Source organism: Mustela erminea, chromosome 18, assembly GCF_009829155.1.
Source record: "Mustela erminea isolate mMusErm1 chromosome 18, mMusErm1.Pri, whole genome shotgun sequence".
In the NCBI taxonomy this organism is placed as follows: Eukaryota; Metazoa; Chordata; class Mammalia; order Carnivora; family Mustelidae; genus Mustela; species Mustela erminea.
Window position 1 is genome coordinate 32,314,505 of NC_045631.1, and position 14,404 is coordinate 32,328,908.

At 39.0% G+C, this 14,404-nt stretch overlaps 1 protein-coding gene across 3 annotated transcripts in view; it reads right to left on the reverse strand.

Moving 5' to 3' along the window:
* The window catches only part of TOM1L1 (target of myb1 like 1 membrane trafficking protein), a 56,643-nt gene that overhangs the window by 3,584 nt on the left and 38,655 nt on the right, over window positions 1–14,404 (reverse strand). For all 3 annotated transcript variants that reach the window (XM_032319779.1, XM_032319778.1, XM_032319777.1), the window contains exons 11-14: window positions 14,096–14,192; window positions 3,992–4,043; window positions 1,975–2,077; window positions 1,232–1,313 (exon numbers count right to left, since the gene is read on the reverse strand). In XM_032319779.1, coding sequence (XP_032175670.1) covers window positions 1,232–1,313; window positions 1,975–2,077; window positions 3,992–4,043; window positions 14,096–14,192 — 334 coding nt within the window. The remainder of the gene's footprint in view (window positions 1–1,231; window positions 1,314–1,974; window positions 2,078–3,991; window positions 4,044–14,095; window positions 14,193–14,404) is intronic.

Sequence of the window (14,404 nt, forward strand, 5' to 3'; positions counted from 1 at the left end):
GCTCAGTGGGTTAAGCCTCCGCCTTCGGCTCAGGTCATGATCTCAGGGTCCTGGGATCGAGCCCTGCATCAGGCTCTCTGCTCAGTGGGGAGCCTGCTTTCCCTTCTCTCTCTGCCTGACTCTCTGCCTACTTATGATTTCTCTCTGGTAAATAAAAAAATTCTTAAAAAAAAAAGTAATGAACTTCTAAGTCCGTTAAAATTCATAAATTATTCCAAAATGGATCACTGCATTATTGGTTTAAAACCCGAGGTCAAACCCTCAAATGTTTAACACATGCCAGGCTGATCAAATAAATGGACGAAGCGGGGCCTGATCAACTGCAGCACATATCTTGCCTTAATGAGGCAGCTACTACTCAGTCCTAATGTAGTGCTAGCATTTAAAAATGCAGGCCTTGCTTTGCCACAGTACCAAAAGAATCCACAAGACCAGATACATACATACATATATATATAGATAGATAGATAGATTGATAGATAGATTTTTTTTTTTTTTACAATATCCCAGTTTTTAATTTTTGGCAATTAAGTTTTAAATGCACGGTTTAAATTCCACATAGGTCAAACAGAACACAGCTGTAAGGAAGATACTGCCTAAAGGCTGTCAGTTTCCTAACAATGGTTTCCATAAATGTGCTTTGATCCTTTTTAAGAATTCTGGGGGTAATCGTCAGTCAAAGTATTAAAGCTCTAATGAGCCTACTTACTGTTGCATAAATATATACACTTGACCAACATGATATCACAAAATAATGCTCTAAGACCTTCAAGTTAAGAAGACACGTTTACACTAACTAATGCTTTATTAATCTGTTTTAAGTTGACAGAGTGAAAACTAAAAACAATTTTTTTTCTGATTAGTAAAGAACAGTTAAAATAATCCATCAATGTGGTATTACTTATGTCACCAATTAGCGAATATAGTGCCCTTCTCAAGCTGGAGAGAACCTTTCTCCCAAGGCATCTATAAGGAACCCGTTAATGTACACGATGGTTCCAGTTATTTCTTAATGTGCAGCCCCAGCATTTTTATTTTTTAGTCACAAGGCCGAGCACAATAAGACCATTAAGAGCAACAGCCTCCATAAAACCTCTTAAGTCATTTTTAATAAGGTCATCAATTTCTGCCAAGACCTAAACAAAATTAAATGTAAAACCAAGCTCTGTTAGCTCTGTTACCAAAAGGAACCAAGACGAAAAATAAATTAATCATTTTGTAAATGACTTACTCTGTAGTGACAGGAGGAGCTAAGGGATCAAACTCCATTACCTCGTAGTAATTGGGTGGCTGGAGATCATTCTTTGTCAATGCTTTAGGCAAAAAACAAAAACAAACAAAACACCCAACCAGTAAACACACATTGTATTTTTCAAGAACACTAGCACAATTAATATTCTCTTTATGATTCAGACTTCAAACATTAGGCCCTAAGAAACCCTGACAACCAGAAATAAATGCAACTGGTATTCTGATGCTATTCCCACATGCAACAAATCTATATATAACAAAAGGTCTTCCAAACTTCAGCTAAAGATCCATTTACCTCAGCATTCCAAATACAACATTCAGCACAACACAAGCATTTTTATAATCTAATGTTGGTCATAATGGTATCTGCCATGTATTTACTTCATGGAGCTTAAAAGGGCATATGAATGGGCGCCTGGGTGGCTCAGTGGGTTAAGCTGCTGCCTTCGGCTCAGGTCATGATCTCAGGGTCCTGGGATCGAGTCCCACATTGGGCTCTGCTCAGCAGGGAGCCTGCTTCCTCCTCTCTCTCTGCCTGCCTCTCTGCCTACTTGTGATCTCTCTCTGTCAAATAAATAAATAAAATCTTTAAAAAAAAAAAAGGCATATGAAGTCTTCATTTTTCCTCTCTCTATACCTATTTCCAATCAGAAGTAAATCTCTGACAGACTTCTATATTCTCACCAGTTTTCTTTTTCAATGCAAATAATTGGTCTCAAATACCTGGATGATTGCTGGGCAAGGAAGGCAATCTCTGGCTTGATAGTGTTGCTGGAATGTTCTGCAGACTAACTGGCTGTAGTACTGAATTTGAATATTCTGGAAACTGAAGAAAGCATAGCACAATGTTTAAATAAACATTCTACATTAAGCTTTTCTTTTGTTTGTTAGATTCCCAGGCTTCTAAGTGGCACTATTCCAAGAACCATATACTCTCAATTGGACAAGAATTAAAAATTACGAACTATTACTTTTTTAGGTAATAACCATTTATAACACTTACTACTTTTCTCTCTGGTTCCATGCCCACTGTACCTCATTTCCCATACAAAATGTAAAATTAACATGTTGCTTTAAAAAAAAACATGTGGCTCAGTTTAGCTTCTGTTGTTTCCCATTGACTAAAAAATCTCACCCTCAAACAGGAAAATAAATCTTAACCCTACAGAAGGGCATAAGGTGATGACATCAAATCAGAACTGATAAAGTCTTAGAAATATCTTTCTTCTTGTAAAGTCCTCATTCATTTCACAAATATGTCCTGGGCACCTACTAGATGCCAGGCACTATAAATAGGCCAAGTCCCTGTACCCTTGAAGCAGACAATCAACAAATGTAAATAGATGTCCGATAACAAGTACTCTTAAAAACAAACAAACAAACAAACAAACAAACCCAGCATAACAGGGAGAATAAAGCCTGGAGTAGATGGGGTGGGCTACTGCTGTGATAGTAGTGGTCAGGGAATGCCTCACTGTCGGAGCCCTGACTGAGGTGGGTGCTGGGAGTACCTAAAGGGACACAAGGTCATCTCTGAGGCAGAGGAGACCAGTGTGGCTGGAGCAGAGTGAGCCAAGGAAGAGAGGTGAGGTTAGAGAGGTAATGGGAGAGGAGAGATCAGCATTTCAGGTTTTTACACAGTAAAACAGAAGAGGAAAAATCATAGGGGGATGTAGAGCAGTTAAGTAATACATGACTTCCCCCCTCCCCTTCTCCTAAGACTGCTCTGGTTTGAGAATAGATTGTATGATGGGGGTGGGGGTGGAGAGGGAGGTGAAGGCTAAGGCAGGGTAACCTGAGGAGGCCACTGCAATATCCATCTGATGGCCTGGACTGGCATGCAGAAGTGGAGACAGTGAGAAGTGGCTAGAAAATAGGTCTGCTGTGAAGGGAAAAGGTGAAAAGGTAGAGGTCATGCACTGTTTTCCAAGGTTTTGACTTAAGCAACTGAAAGAGTGGAGGGGTCCTTTACTAAGGTGGGGAAGCCTGAAGGAAGAGCATGTGGAGAGCCAGGACTGGGAAGAACACAAAAAGAGATAGCTCAGAAGGCGGATTTGTGAGTTCTGAGTTTAGGGAAGGGGTTTGGGCTGGGGGTACCAGTTGTAAATTGTCAGAGTCTGAATGGTATTTTAAGATACGAGACTAAAAGACTGGAAGAACAAATGTGAAAAGAGAAGTCTGTAGCCTAAGCCCTGGGGTCTGCAACCCTGGAAGGCCAGTAGAGGAGTGGAGGCCAGCAAAGGAGATACAGAAGTGGAATTAAGAGAACAAAAGTGAGTGGTGTCTGAAAGGCACGTGTGCAAAAAAGGAAGAAGTGAGTGATTCTGTCACCTGCTGCCAATAAATCAGGTAAGATGAGCATCGAAAATTACAGTAGTAGATTAGTAATAATGGAGGTGACTGGAGACCATGAGAAGAGCTATATCAGCACACTGGGAAGAATGAGAGACTGTATGAAACCCACCAAATAGGATGGAAGGAAAGAAGAGGAGACAGCTACTATAAACACGAAAGGAATTTTGATCTGTAACCATTTTTCTAATAGAAGTAAGATTCAGCCCGCCTATTTTGAAAGGCTAAAAATAAGATAAAGAGAGATCCTAACAAGGACTGTATCAACAGGTTATAGAACATATAACACAACACTGAAAAGAACATGAGATTTAATGACCAGGAATTCCTTCTCAGCCATGATAATCTGCTGCCTGGAGTGCTGCCTGGGAAGGGTTTCAGTACTTACACTTTCATATGTAGGACTTGAGGTGATGTTTTGGCTGGTCCTTTGGGTAAACCTAGGAGAGTATGACAAGACAGCTTGATTACCCTATAGTGAAAGCACAAATGCAAAAAGATGACTTCCTATGAATAAAAGCTAAAATAAACCTTCAGACTGCAATGAAATATTAATTTTATATAACAACGGTCATCTGGTTTCAGTGCCCATCAGCTTTTGATGCCCAAATACCGAAGAGAATAAAGACAAAGCACTATCTCATGGCGGTGGTAGCCCCGAGATCCTGAAGTATACATACTAGTGAGAATAAGCCGTCAGTTTTTCCATCAGAGAAGCTATGACCCTGTCATTTCCTGAAGGATGAGAAGCAATCCAGAGTAGAGGTTAGGAATGAGGCAGGAAGGGCCCTAGTTTAATGTAAGATAGCACACACACACACACTTCAGTTTGTCTTTCCCACTGAGGGCAACTAAAAAACCTGGGAAGGATGCATGGGACAAATATTTGAGGGCTGATAAGTAAATAGTTTATAGGATAACTGGGAAAGAAGACTAGATTTTGAGTATCACCAAATCATTGTGAATTTAACTCCCCCCCACCTTGTATACCCAAACCTGAATGCAATACAGCCTAAAACCCAAGAGTGGGCAGTGAGAACAGCCAGTTCCAGGAGAAGCTCTTTTGTTCTCACTCAAGGAGCAGGAGACAGAAATCCTAATGCTCAGAGATAGTGTGGAAATTCCTTTTCCCCTTTTTTTAATTTCTGTTCTCTCATCCTCTAAACCTGAGGCAATCCCAAAGTGGCTGAAGTGACAGTAGAAGCAAGAGGGACCTGCAGAGGTTTATTCATCAGAGGGGACCCTTCTTCTCCAACAAGTGTAACTGTGGTCTCAAGGACAGCACAAATACTGTCTTGCTGGTTTTTTTCTTTTCTGTCCCACCACTTGGTCCCAGACACATACACAGTCAAGGAAATGCATCACATATAACAGGGCAACTGAATCTCCAGCTTTCTGACTGGAGGAACAAAAAGGCAAATCCTAGAAAAGCAAAACACCAGAGAAATAACAAAGGGGGGAATTCAGAAAAATCTTAAAAAGTTGTTTATGACATCCTGTGCTCACTCCTTGATCTGTGCCTCTGTGGATTTGATCCCAATCAGGATGCCAAAGATTCTGAGAACTAAACACATAGCCATCCAGACCTCAGAGTGGCACACATGAGACAGATCAGAATAGCACAACAAAGCTTTGAAAACATAACTACTTTGGAACCAGCTACCTCCATATTACCAAATCCAGCACAAAGGCAGTAGGCTAAAGCTGAAGCATGAACCCAAGGAGGTTGTTTGCCTTCTAAAATCAAAACAGCCCCATCCTTGACAGGATATAAATAAGAGGAAGTGTATCCTAACATTAAAAATGCCTAGGATACAATCCAAAATTACTAGGCATGTGAAAAACTGGAAAAATTTCAACAGGCAAAAGAAAAGGCAATCAACAGAAGTCGGTATCAAGAGGACACAGATGTTAAAATGATCTCAGATTTTAAAGCAGCTATTATACAAGTGCTTCAACAAGCAACTGTGAACACTCATGCAAAAGAGATGGGAATATAGAAAGTTGTTTCAAAGAAAAATAAGATACAAAGAAGAGCCAAATAGTAACTTTAGAATCAAAAATATAATAACTGAAGTTTTTTAAATTTATAGAATGAGCTCCCTAGAAAAACGGGGATGACAGAGGAAACAGGCAGCAGAGAAATCCAAGATGGCAGAGGAATAGGACACCTTAGTTTTGTTGGGTCCCAGAAATGCAGTTAGATAGCTATCAAATCATTCTAAACACCTGTGAACTCAACCAACAATCTAAGAAAATAATAGCTGCAACTCTACAAATAGAAAAGAGACCACTTTCTTCAAGGTAGGAGGTGTGGAGAAGTGAATCTGAGGTGATATATTGGAAGATAAACCATGGGTGGGGGAGAGCTCTGTAAGCTGACTACCCAAAAGTGATAGAGCAGCAGAGCGCAAAATCAGGACTTTTAGAAGTCTGCTCTGGTGAGGGACATCCCAGCCTTGAAAGGCACTCAGGTGGCAAAGCAGGGCAGAATCTTAGGTGGGACAGTGTATGGTCTCAGAATCAAGGTGCTAAATGAAGACGATATGTAGCCATGAATACTTTATTCAGCAAGGCTATCATTCAGAATAGAAGGAGAGATAAAGAGCTTCCAAAACAAACAGAAATTGAAAGAATTTTTTATCACTAAACAGACCTGCAAGAAATATTAAAGAGTAGGGCACCTGGGTGGCTCAGTTGGTTAAGCATCTGCCTTTGGCTAGCACTGGGATCCTGGGGTCCTGGGCTCAAGTCCCACGTTGGGCACCCTGCTTAATGGGGAGTCTGCTTCTCTCTTCTTCTGTCCCTTCTCCCTGATCATGCTATCTCTCAAATAAATGAATAAAATATTTTTTAAAGGTGGCGCCTGGGTGGCTCAGTGGGTTAAGCCGCTGCCTTCGGCTCAGGTCATGATCTCAGGGTCCTGGGATCAAGCCCCGCATCGGGCTTGGAGCCTGCTTCCTCCTCTCTCTCTGCCTGCCTCTCTGCCTGCTTGTGATCTCTGTCAAATAAATAAATAAAATCTTTTAAAAAAATCTTTTTTAAAAATCTAAAGAAATATAAAAGAGGATTCTTTAAGCAAAGAAAGCACCCAAAAGTAACACAGACCAGAGACAATATAAAGAAACAGTGACTTTACAGGTAATACAATGGCACTAAATGTGTATCTTTCAATAGTTACTCAGTGTAAATGGGCTAAGTGCCCCAATCAAAACAAAACAAAAACAAAAACAAAACCCATTTATATGCTGTCTACAAGAGACTCATTTTAGACCCAAAGACACCTTCAGATTGAAATTGAGGGGGTGGAAAATAATTTATCATGCTAATGGACATCAAAAGAAAACTGGGGTGGCAATCCTTATATCAGACAAATTAGACTTTAAACCAAAGACTCTAATAAGAGATGAAGAAGGAAACTATATCATACTTAAAGAGTCTATTCAACCAGAAGATCTAACAATTTTAAATACTTATGCTCTTAACATGGGAGCAGCCCATTCTATAAACCAATTAATGACAAAACTAAAGAAACACATAATAAAATAATAGTAGGGGACTTTAACACCCCAATAGCTGCAATGGACAGATCATCTAAACAGCAGAACAACAAGAAGCAAGAGCTTTATTATTATTATTATTATTATTTTTAACTTATTTTTAAATTAACATATAATGTATTATTTGTTTCAGGGCAGAGGTCTGTGTTTCATCAGTCTTATACCCAGAGCTCATTACACCACATACGCTTCTCAATGTCCATCACCCATTTACCCTTTACCTCTAACCCCCTCCCCTCCAGCAACCCTCAGTTTGTTTCCTATGATTAACAGTGTCTTATGGTTTGTCTCCCTCTCTGGTTTTGTCTTGAAACAAGAGCTTTAAATGAAACACTGCACCAGATGGACTTCACATATATATTTAAAGCATTCCATCCTAAAACAACAGGATACACATTCTTCTTGAGTGGACATGGAATATTCTTCAGAATAGATAACATACTAGGGTCACAAGTCAGGTCTCAACCAGTACCAAAAGACTGGGATCATTCCCTGCATATTTTTGGACCACAATGCTTTGAAACTGGAACTCAATCACATGAAGAAATTTGGAAAGAACTCAAATACATGCAGGCTAAAGAACATCCTACTAAAGAATAAATGGGTCAACCAGGAAATTAAAGAATTAAAAAAATTCATGAAGACAAATGAAAATGAAAACACAATTGTTTAAAACCTTTGGGATGCATCGGGGCGCCTGGGTGGCTCAGTGGGTTAAGCCACTGCCTTCGGCTCGGGTCATGATCTCAGGGTCCTGGGATCGAGTCCCAAATTGGGCTCTCTGCTCAGCAGGGGGCCTGCTTCCCTTCCTCTCTCTCTGCCTGCCTCTCTGCCTACTTGTGATCTCTCTCTGTCAAATAAATAAATAAAATCTTAAAAAAAAAAAAAAAAGAAAAAAAGAAAAAAAAAACCTTTGGGATGCATCAAAGGCAGTCCTAAGAGGGAAATACATAGCAATACAAGCCTTTCTTGAGAAATAAGAAAGTTCTCAAATACACAACCTAACCTTTCACCTAAAGTTGTTGGAGAAAGATCAGCAAGCAAAGCCTAAACCCAGCAGGAGACTAGACATAACAAAAATCAGAGCAGAAATCAATGAAATAGAAACCAAAAGAACAGTAGAACAGATCAATAAAACTAGGAGCTGGTTCTTTGAAAGAATTAATACAATTGATAAACTCCTAGCCAGACTCATCAAAAAGAAAAAAAGGAGGACCCAAATGAATAAAAATCATGAGTGAAAAAGGAGAAATCATGACCAACACCAAGGAAATACAAACAATTCTAAGAATATTTTATGAACAACTATATGTCAAAGAATTAGGCACTCTGGAAGAAATGGATGCATTCTTAGAGACATATAAACACCAAAACTGAAACAGGAAGGAACAGAAAACCTGAAAAGACCCAGAAGCAGCAAGGATCCTGAAAAAGTTATAAAAAATCTCCAAGAAAAGGGGGGCAGGGCCAGATGTCTTCCCAGGGGGAATTCTACCAAACATTTATTTAATTTATTGAAGATTTTATTTATTTACTTGACAGACAGAGATCTCAAAAAGATCTCAGACGGAGAGGCAGGCAGAGAGAGAGAGAGAGAGGAGGAAGCAGGCCTCCTGCTGAGCAGAGAACCTGATGTGGGGCTCAAACCCAGGACCCTGGGACCATGACCTGAGCGAAAGGCAGAGGCTTTAACCCACTGAGCCACCCAGGCGCCCTCTACCAAACATTTAAAGAATTAATACCTATTCTTCTGAAGCTGTTCCAAAAAATAGAAATGGAAGGAAAACTTCCAAAGTCTTTTTATGAGGCCAGAATTATCTCGATCCCAAAACCAGACAAAGACCCCACCAAAAAGGAGAATTATAGACCAATATCCCTGATGAAGACGGATGCAAAGATGCTCACCAAATACTAGCCAATAGGATCAAACAGTACATTAAAAGGATTATTTACCACGACCAAGCGGGATTTATTCCTGGGATGCAAGGGTGGTTCAACATTTGCAAATCAATCAATGTGATACACTACATTAATAAAGGAAAGGACGGGAACCATATGATCCTCTCTGTAGATGCAGAAAAAGCATTTGACAAAGTACAGTATCCTTTCTTGATTAAAACTTCACGGTGTAGGGACAGAGGGAACATACCTCAGTATGTTCATAAAAACCATCTACCAAAAGCCCACAGTAAATACCATTCTTAATGGGGAAAAACTGAGAGCTTTTCCGCTAAGGTCAGAAACAAGGGAGGGATGTCTACTATCACCACTGTTGTTCAATATGGTACTGGAAGTCCTAGCCTCAGCTATCAGACCACAAAAAGAAATAAAAGTCATCCAAATCGGCATAGAGGAAGTCAAACTCTCACTCTTCGCAGATGACATGATACTCCATGTGGAAAACCCAAAAGACTCCACCCCCAAATTGCTAAAACAGGAATTCTGAAAATGGCAGGATACAAAACCAATACACAGAAATCAGTCACATTCTATATGTTAACAATGAGAGGAAAGAGAAATTAAGTAGTTGATCCTAATTACAATTGTAGCACCAAAAACTGTAAGATGCCTGGGAATAAACCTAACCAAACTAGCAAAGAATCTGTATTCAGAAAACTATAGAACACTCGTGAAAGAAACTGAGGAAGATAAAAAGAAATGGAAAGATGTTCCATGCTCACAGATTGGAAGAACAAATATTGTTAAAATGTCTGCTACAATATAATCTATACATTCATGGTGATCCTTACCATAATACCATCAACTTTTTTTCACAGAGCTGGAACAAATAATCCTAAAATTTGGAACCAGAAAAGACCACATGAATAGCCAAAGGGATATTGAAAAAGAAAACCAAAGCTGGTGGCATCACAATTCCAAACTTCAAGCTCTATTACAAAACTGTAATCATCAAGACAATATGGTACTCACATAAAACCAGACATACAGATCACTGGAACAGAAGAGAACCCAGAAATGGACCTCTATGGTCAGCTAATCTTTGAGAAAGCAGGAAAGAATATCCAATGGGAAAAAATACAGTCTCTTCAACAAACGGTGTTGGGAAATTTGGACAGCCACGTGAAGAATTAACTGGACCATTTTCTTACACCAAACACAAAAATAGATGCAAAATGGATTAAAGACCTCAATGTGAGACAGGAATCCATCAAAATCCTAGAGGAGAACACAGGCAGCCGTAACTTCTGTCTAGACCTGTCTCCAAAGGCAAGGGAAACAAAGGCAAAAATGAACTACTGGGACTTCATCAAGATAAAATGCTTTTGCACAGCAAAGGAAACACTTGACAAAACCAAAAGACAACCGACAGAATGGGAGAAGGTATTTGCAAATGTCTTACCAGATTAAGGGCTAGTATCCAAAAATCTATAAAGAACATATCAAACTCAACACCCAAAGAACAAATAATCCAATCAAGAAATGGGCAGAAGACATAAACAGACATTGCTCCAAAGAAGACATAAAAATGGCCATCAGACATATGAAAAATATTCCACATCACTCAGCATCAGGGAAATACAAATCAAAACCACAATGAAACACCACCTCACAAACCAGTTGGAATGGCTAAAATTAACAAGTCAGAAAATGACAGATGTTGGTGAGAATGCAGAGAAAGGGGAACCCTCCTACAATGTTGGTGGGAATGCAAGCTGGTGCAGCCACTCTGGAAAGCAGTATGGAGGTTCTTCAAAAAGTTGAAAGTAGAGCTACCCTACAACCCAGCAATTGCACTACTGGGTATTTACACCAAAGATACAGATGTAGTGAAAAGAAGGGGCACATGCACCCCCATGTTTATAGCAGCAGTTTCCACAACAGTCAAAGTATGGAAAGAGCCCAGATGTCCATCAACAGATGAACGGATAAAGAAAATGTGACACATATGTAAAATGGAATAGTACTCAGCCACCAAAAAATTGAAATCTTGCCATTTGCCAAGGACATAGTGGAACTAGAGGGTATTACACTAAGCGAAATAAGTCAGCCAGAGAAAGATGATTATCATATGATCTCACTCATAAGTAGAATTTAAAAAAGAAAATAGGATCATCGGGGAAGGGAGGGAAAAATAAAACAAGATGAAATCAGAGAGGGAGACAAACCACAAGAGGCTCTTAAACATAGAAAACAAACTGAGGGTTGCTGGAGAGGGGGCTGCATGGGGGTGACTGGGTGATGGACATTAAGGAGGGCATAATGAGCAACTAATAATACATTATAAGTTAATTAATTGAACTTAAATAAAAGATTTATTTATGTAAAAAAAAAGAAAAAGGCAGCAGAATTGAACTTAAATCAATAGAAATTATCCTATCTTAAGGAAAAAAACAAAACAAAACAAAACAGAAAAAGAGTGAAAAAAGTAAGGAACAGAACTCTAGGCATTTACCAGACAATGATATCAGATCTAATATTTGTGTCATCAAGAGTCCCAGAGGAACAGTAGAACATGTAGTTTTGAGCAAATATTTGAACTATAAGGCTGAAAACTTCACAAATCCGGTGAAAGACATAGACCCACAGATTCAACAAATGCAGTATAGTAGGTTGAATGGTGCCCTACCTGCAAAAGATATCTCCTTGTCCTAATTCCTGGAACTTGTGAATGTGACTTGATTTGGAAATGGATCTTTTCAGATATTTTTAAGCTAAGGATCTTGAGATTATATTATTATATTAATTGAATGAGCCTTAAATCCAATGACAAGTGATCTTAAAGAAAAAAACAGAGGGAGATTTGAAACACACAGATCAGACAACATGAAGGTAGAGGCAGAAAGTGGAGTGATGTGGGCCAAGCCAAGGAAGCAAACAAACAAACAAACAAAAAAAAACTGCTAACAGTCACCAGAAGCTAGAAGAATGAAGAATGCTGCTAGTCTCTAAGAGTCCTGCAGAGAGTGTGGCCCTGCAGATTTCAGGTTTCTAGCCTTCAGAAGTATGGGATATTTATAAGCTTTATAGAGACATTTTTATAATTGGATTTCTTCTATATAGTCACTTCTCATTACACAACACGATTTGCAGGATAAAGGAAAACAGAATCAGTTACTTTGCATCACATTATTTACTAAGCAACTTCCTGGAAATCTGCCTACAGCATTGCAGCATTGCTTGCATCACAGTTATGTGATGGTACCGACCGACTAGTCGTTTACAACACAGCCACTGACACTATTCGTTATCAACACGTGAAGCTGTCCTCAGTCCTCTCCTTCCCTTTTGTTTCTCTTTCTTCCCATTTTGATTCTTCTTTCTCATTTCCCTTCTCTGCCTCTGCCCCCCCCCCCACTCCTTTTAAGTAGAAAAGTAATTCAGTGCTTGAGCACAAACACTGGGTAACTCTAAAAACATGTCTAAATCCACTGATGTGAAAACCCATGTATTTTTATCAAGACATGCCAAGCTATGTTGAGTGAAAAACAAATGTGAGGTTCATAGGGGTATGTAGAGTATGAGTATGCTATATTTAATAAAGGAGGAAAAAAATCGTATTCATTATTTACTCAAAGACACTTTGGAAGGACAAGTAAGAAAGTGGCTACCAGGTAGAAGAAAGATTTGACATAAGGGGAAGCAATGGGGTAGGGTGAGATTAAGTACTGTCCTTGCAGATCTTTTTATATCATTTTGATACCTGAATCATGGAAATCCACTATTACCTAAAATACTACATTTAAAGGGAAAAAAAAAAAACCCAGCCTTTCATACAGAAAATCCAACTTCTGTTTATTTTTTGCTATATCTAGTGTATCCAGCTTCTCCTTGACCTTAAGGCAATTGTGCCTTTTTCAGTTTCTTCTGCATCCTTCTTGTGTTTCTTAACACAAAGAGGCAAATGTTTATATTATTTCTTACTTTCTTATGCAAACATACATTACTTTGCACACTTTTTCACTTCATCATAATATATTGGTGATTGTTCCTCACAGAGAATCTACTTTTGTCCCCTGGTTGTGTAATAATACATTGTGTAGATATTTAGGCCACAGCTGATGCATAGTTGAGTCATTTCCAATTATTAGCTACGCCCAAATGTTGTCAAGAATAATCTTGTGAACACCTCATTTTGCATATAAGCAAGTATGAATTCCTAGAAATGAGACGGTGGGTTCAAAGACAAATGCATTTATAATTGTAACAGATATTACCACTTGCCCCTCGTAAGAACTGCATAATTTTATGATAGTAGCTGTTTTCCACAGCCAGTAAAGTCCATTAACAAACATTCAGACTCTTACCAATCTGTGAGGTGAAAAATAAAAAGTCACTGTAGTTTTATACTTCCATAATTTTAAGTAAGGTTGAGCATCACTGCATCTGTTTATGGACCATCCATCTCTCTTTTCTGGTGACCTATCAATTCATCTGACCTGCTTCTTCATAGCTATGAACTTGGGCCGTTTCAATTCCCTAAATCTCAGCCTCTTCTCCTGTAAAATCGGCATAATGACAACAGCATAGATGCAAGAGTTTTTGCAAAGATTAAATGGAATAAACAAACACAGCTTAGCAAAGTGCCTGGCCCATGGCAAGTGCTCCATAATTCGTGTGGCCATTTTTTTGTTTTACCTCCCTTGTCATTCAATTCCCCTTGTTCTTCCCCTACTGTTACCACTGAAAAATAAATAATTTTTGGAAGGCTTACCACCTAGACTGCTGTATTAGGGGTTACATATAGCATCTCAAGGAATACCCTAGGAAGTATTCTCAGAAGAAAAATGAAGGTTCACCCTGGTGAAGTTTCTCATCCAGGGTCACGCAGCTGGTAGGAAGCAGAGCTGAGAGTCTATGGCAAGACTGTCTGATTCCCAAGGCTCTACATTTCCTCTTACGTCATGCTTTCTTAAATATAAGGAATCAGAAGAAGATGGTATTACCTCTGTGGTATTACTGGACATACTTACAAGGGTGTTTCCATATTTTCCAAGGCTAGCAAATCCACCTGTGGACGAAGACTGGGGTTCAAGTTGTTTGTTACGGCAGGACTTGGAGAGCTAAAATCTAGAACAAAAAATGGACTTGTTTCGCTTTAAAAAAACATTTTGTCATTCAGTTATTCTGGCTCAATTTTACACATTAAAAACAAAACAAAACAAAACAGATATTTCTGCCACCGTAAAATCATTTCCTCAAACAGAAATTAAAGGACATTATTAAATGGTAACTGGGAAGAGAAATGCTGCCACAAAAAAGGATGTTGTGAAGGTAACAAA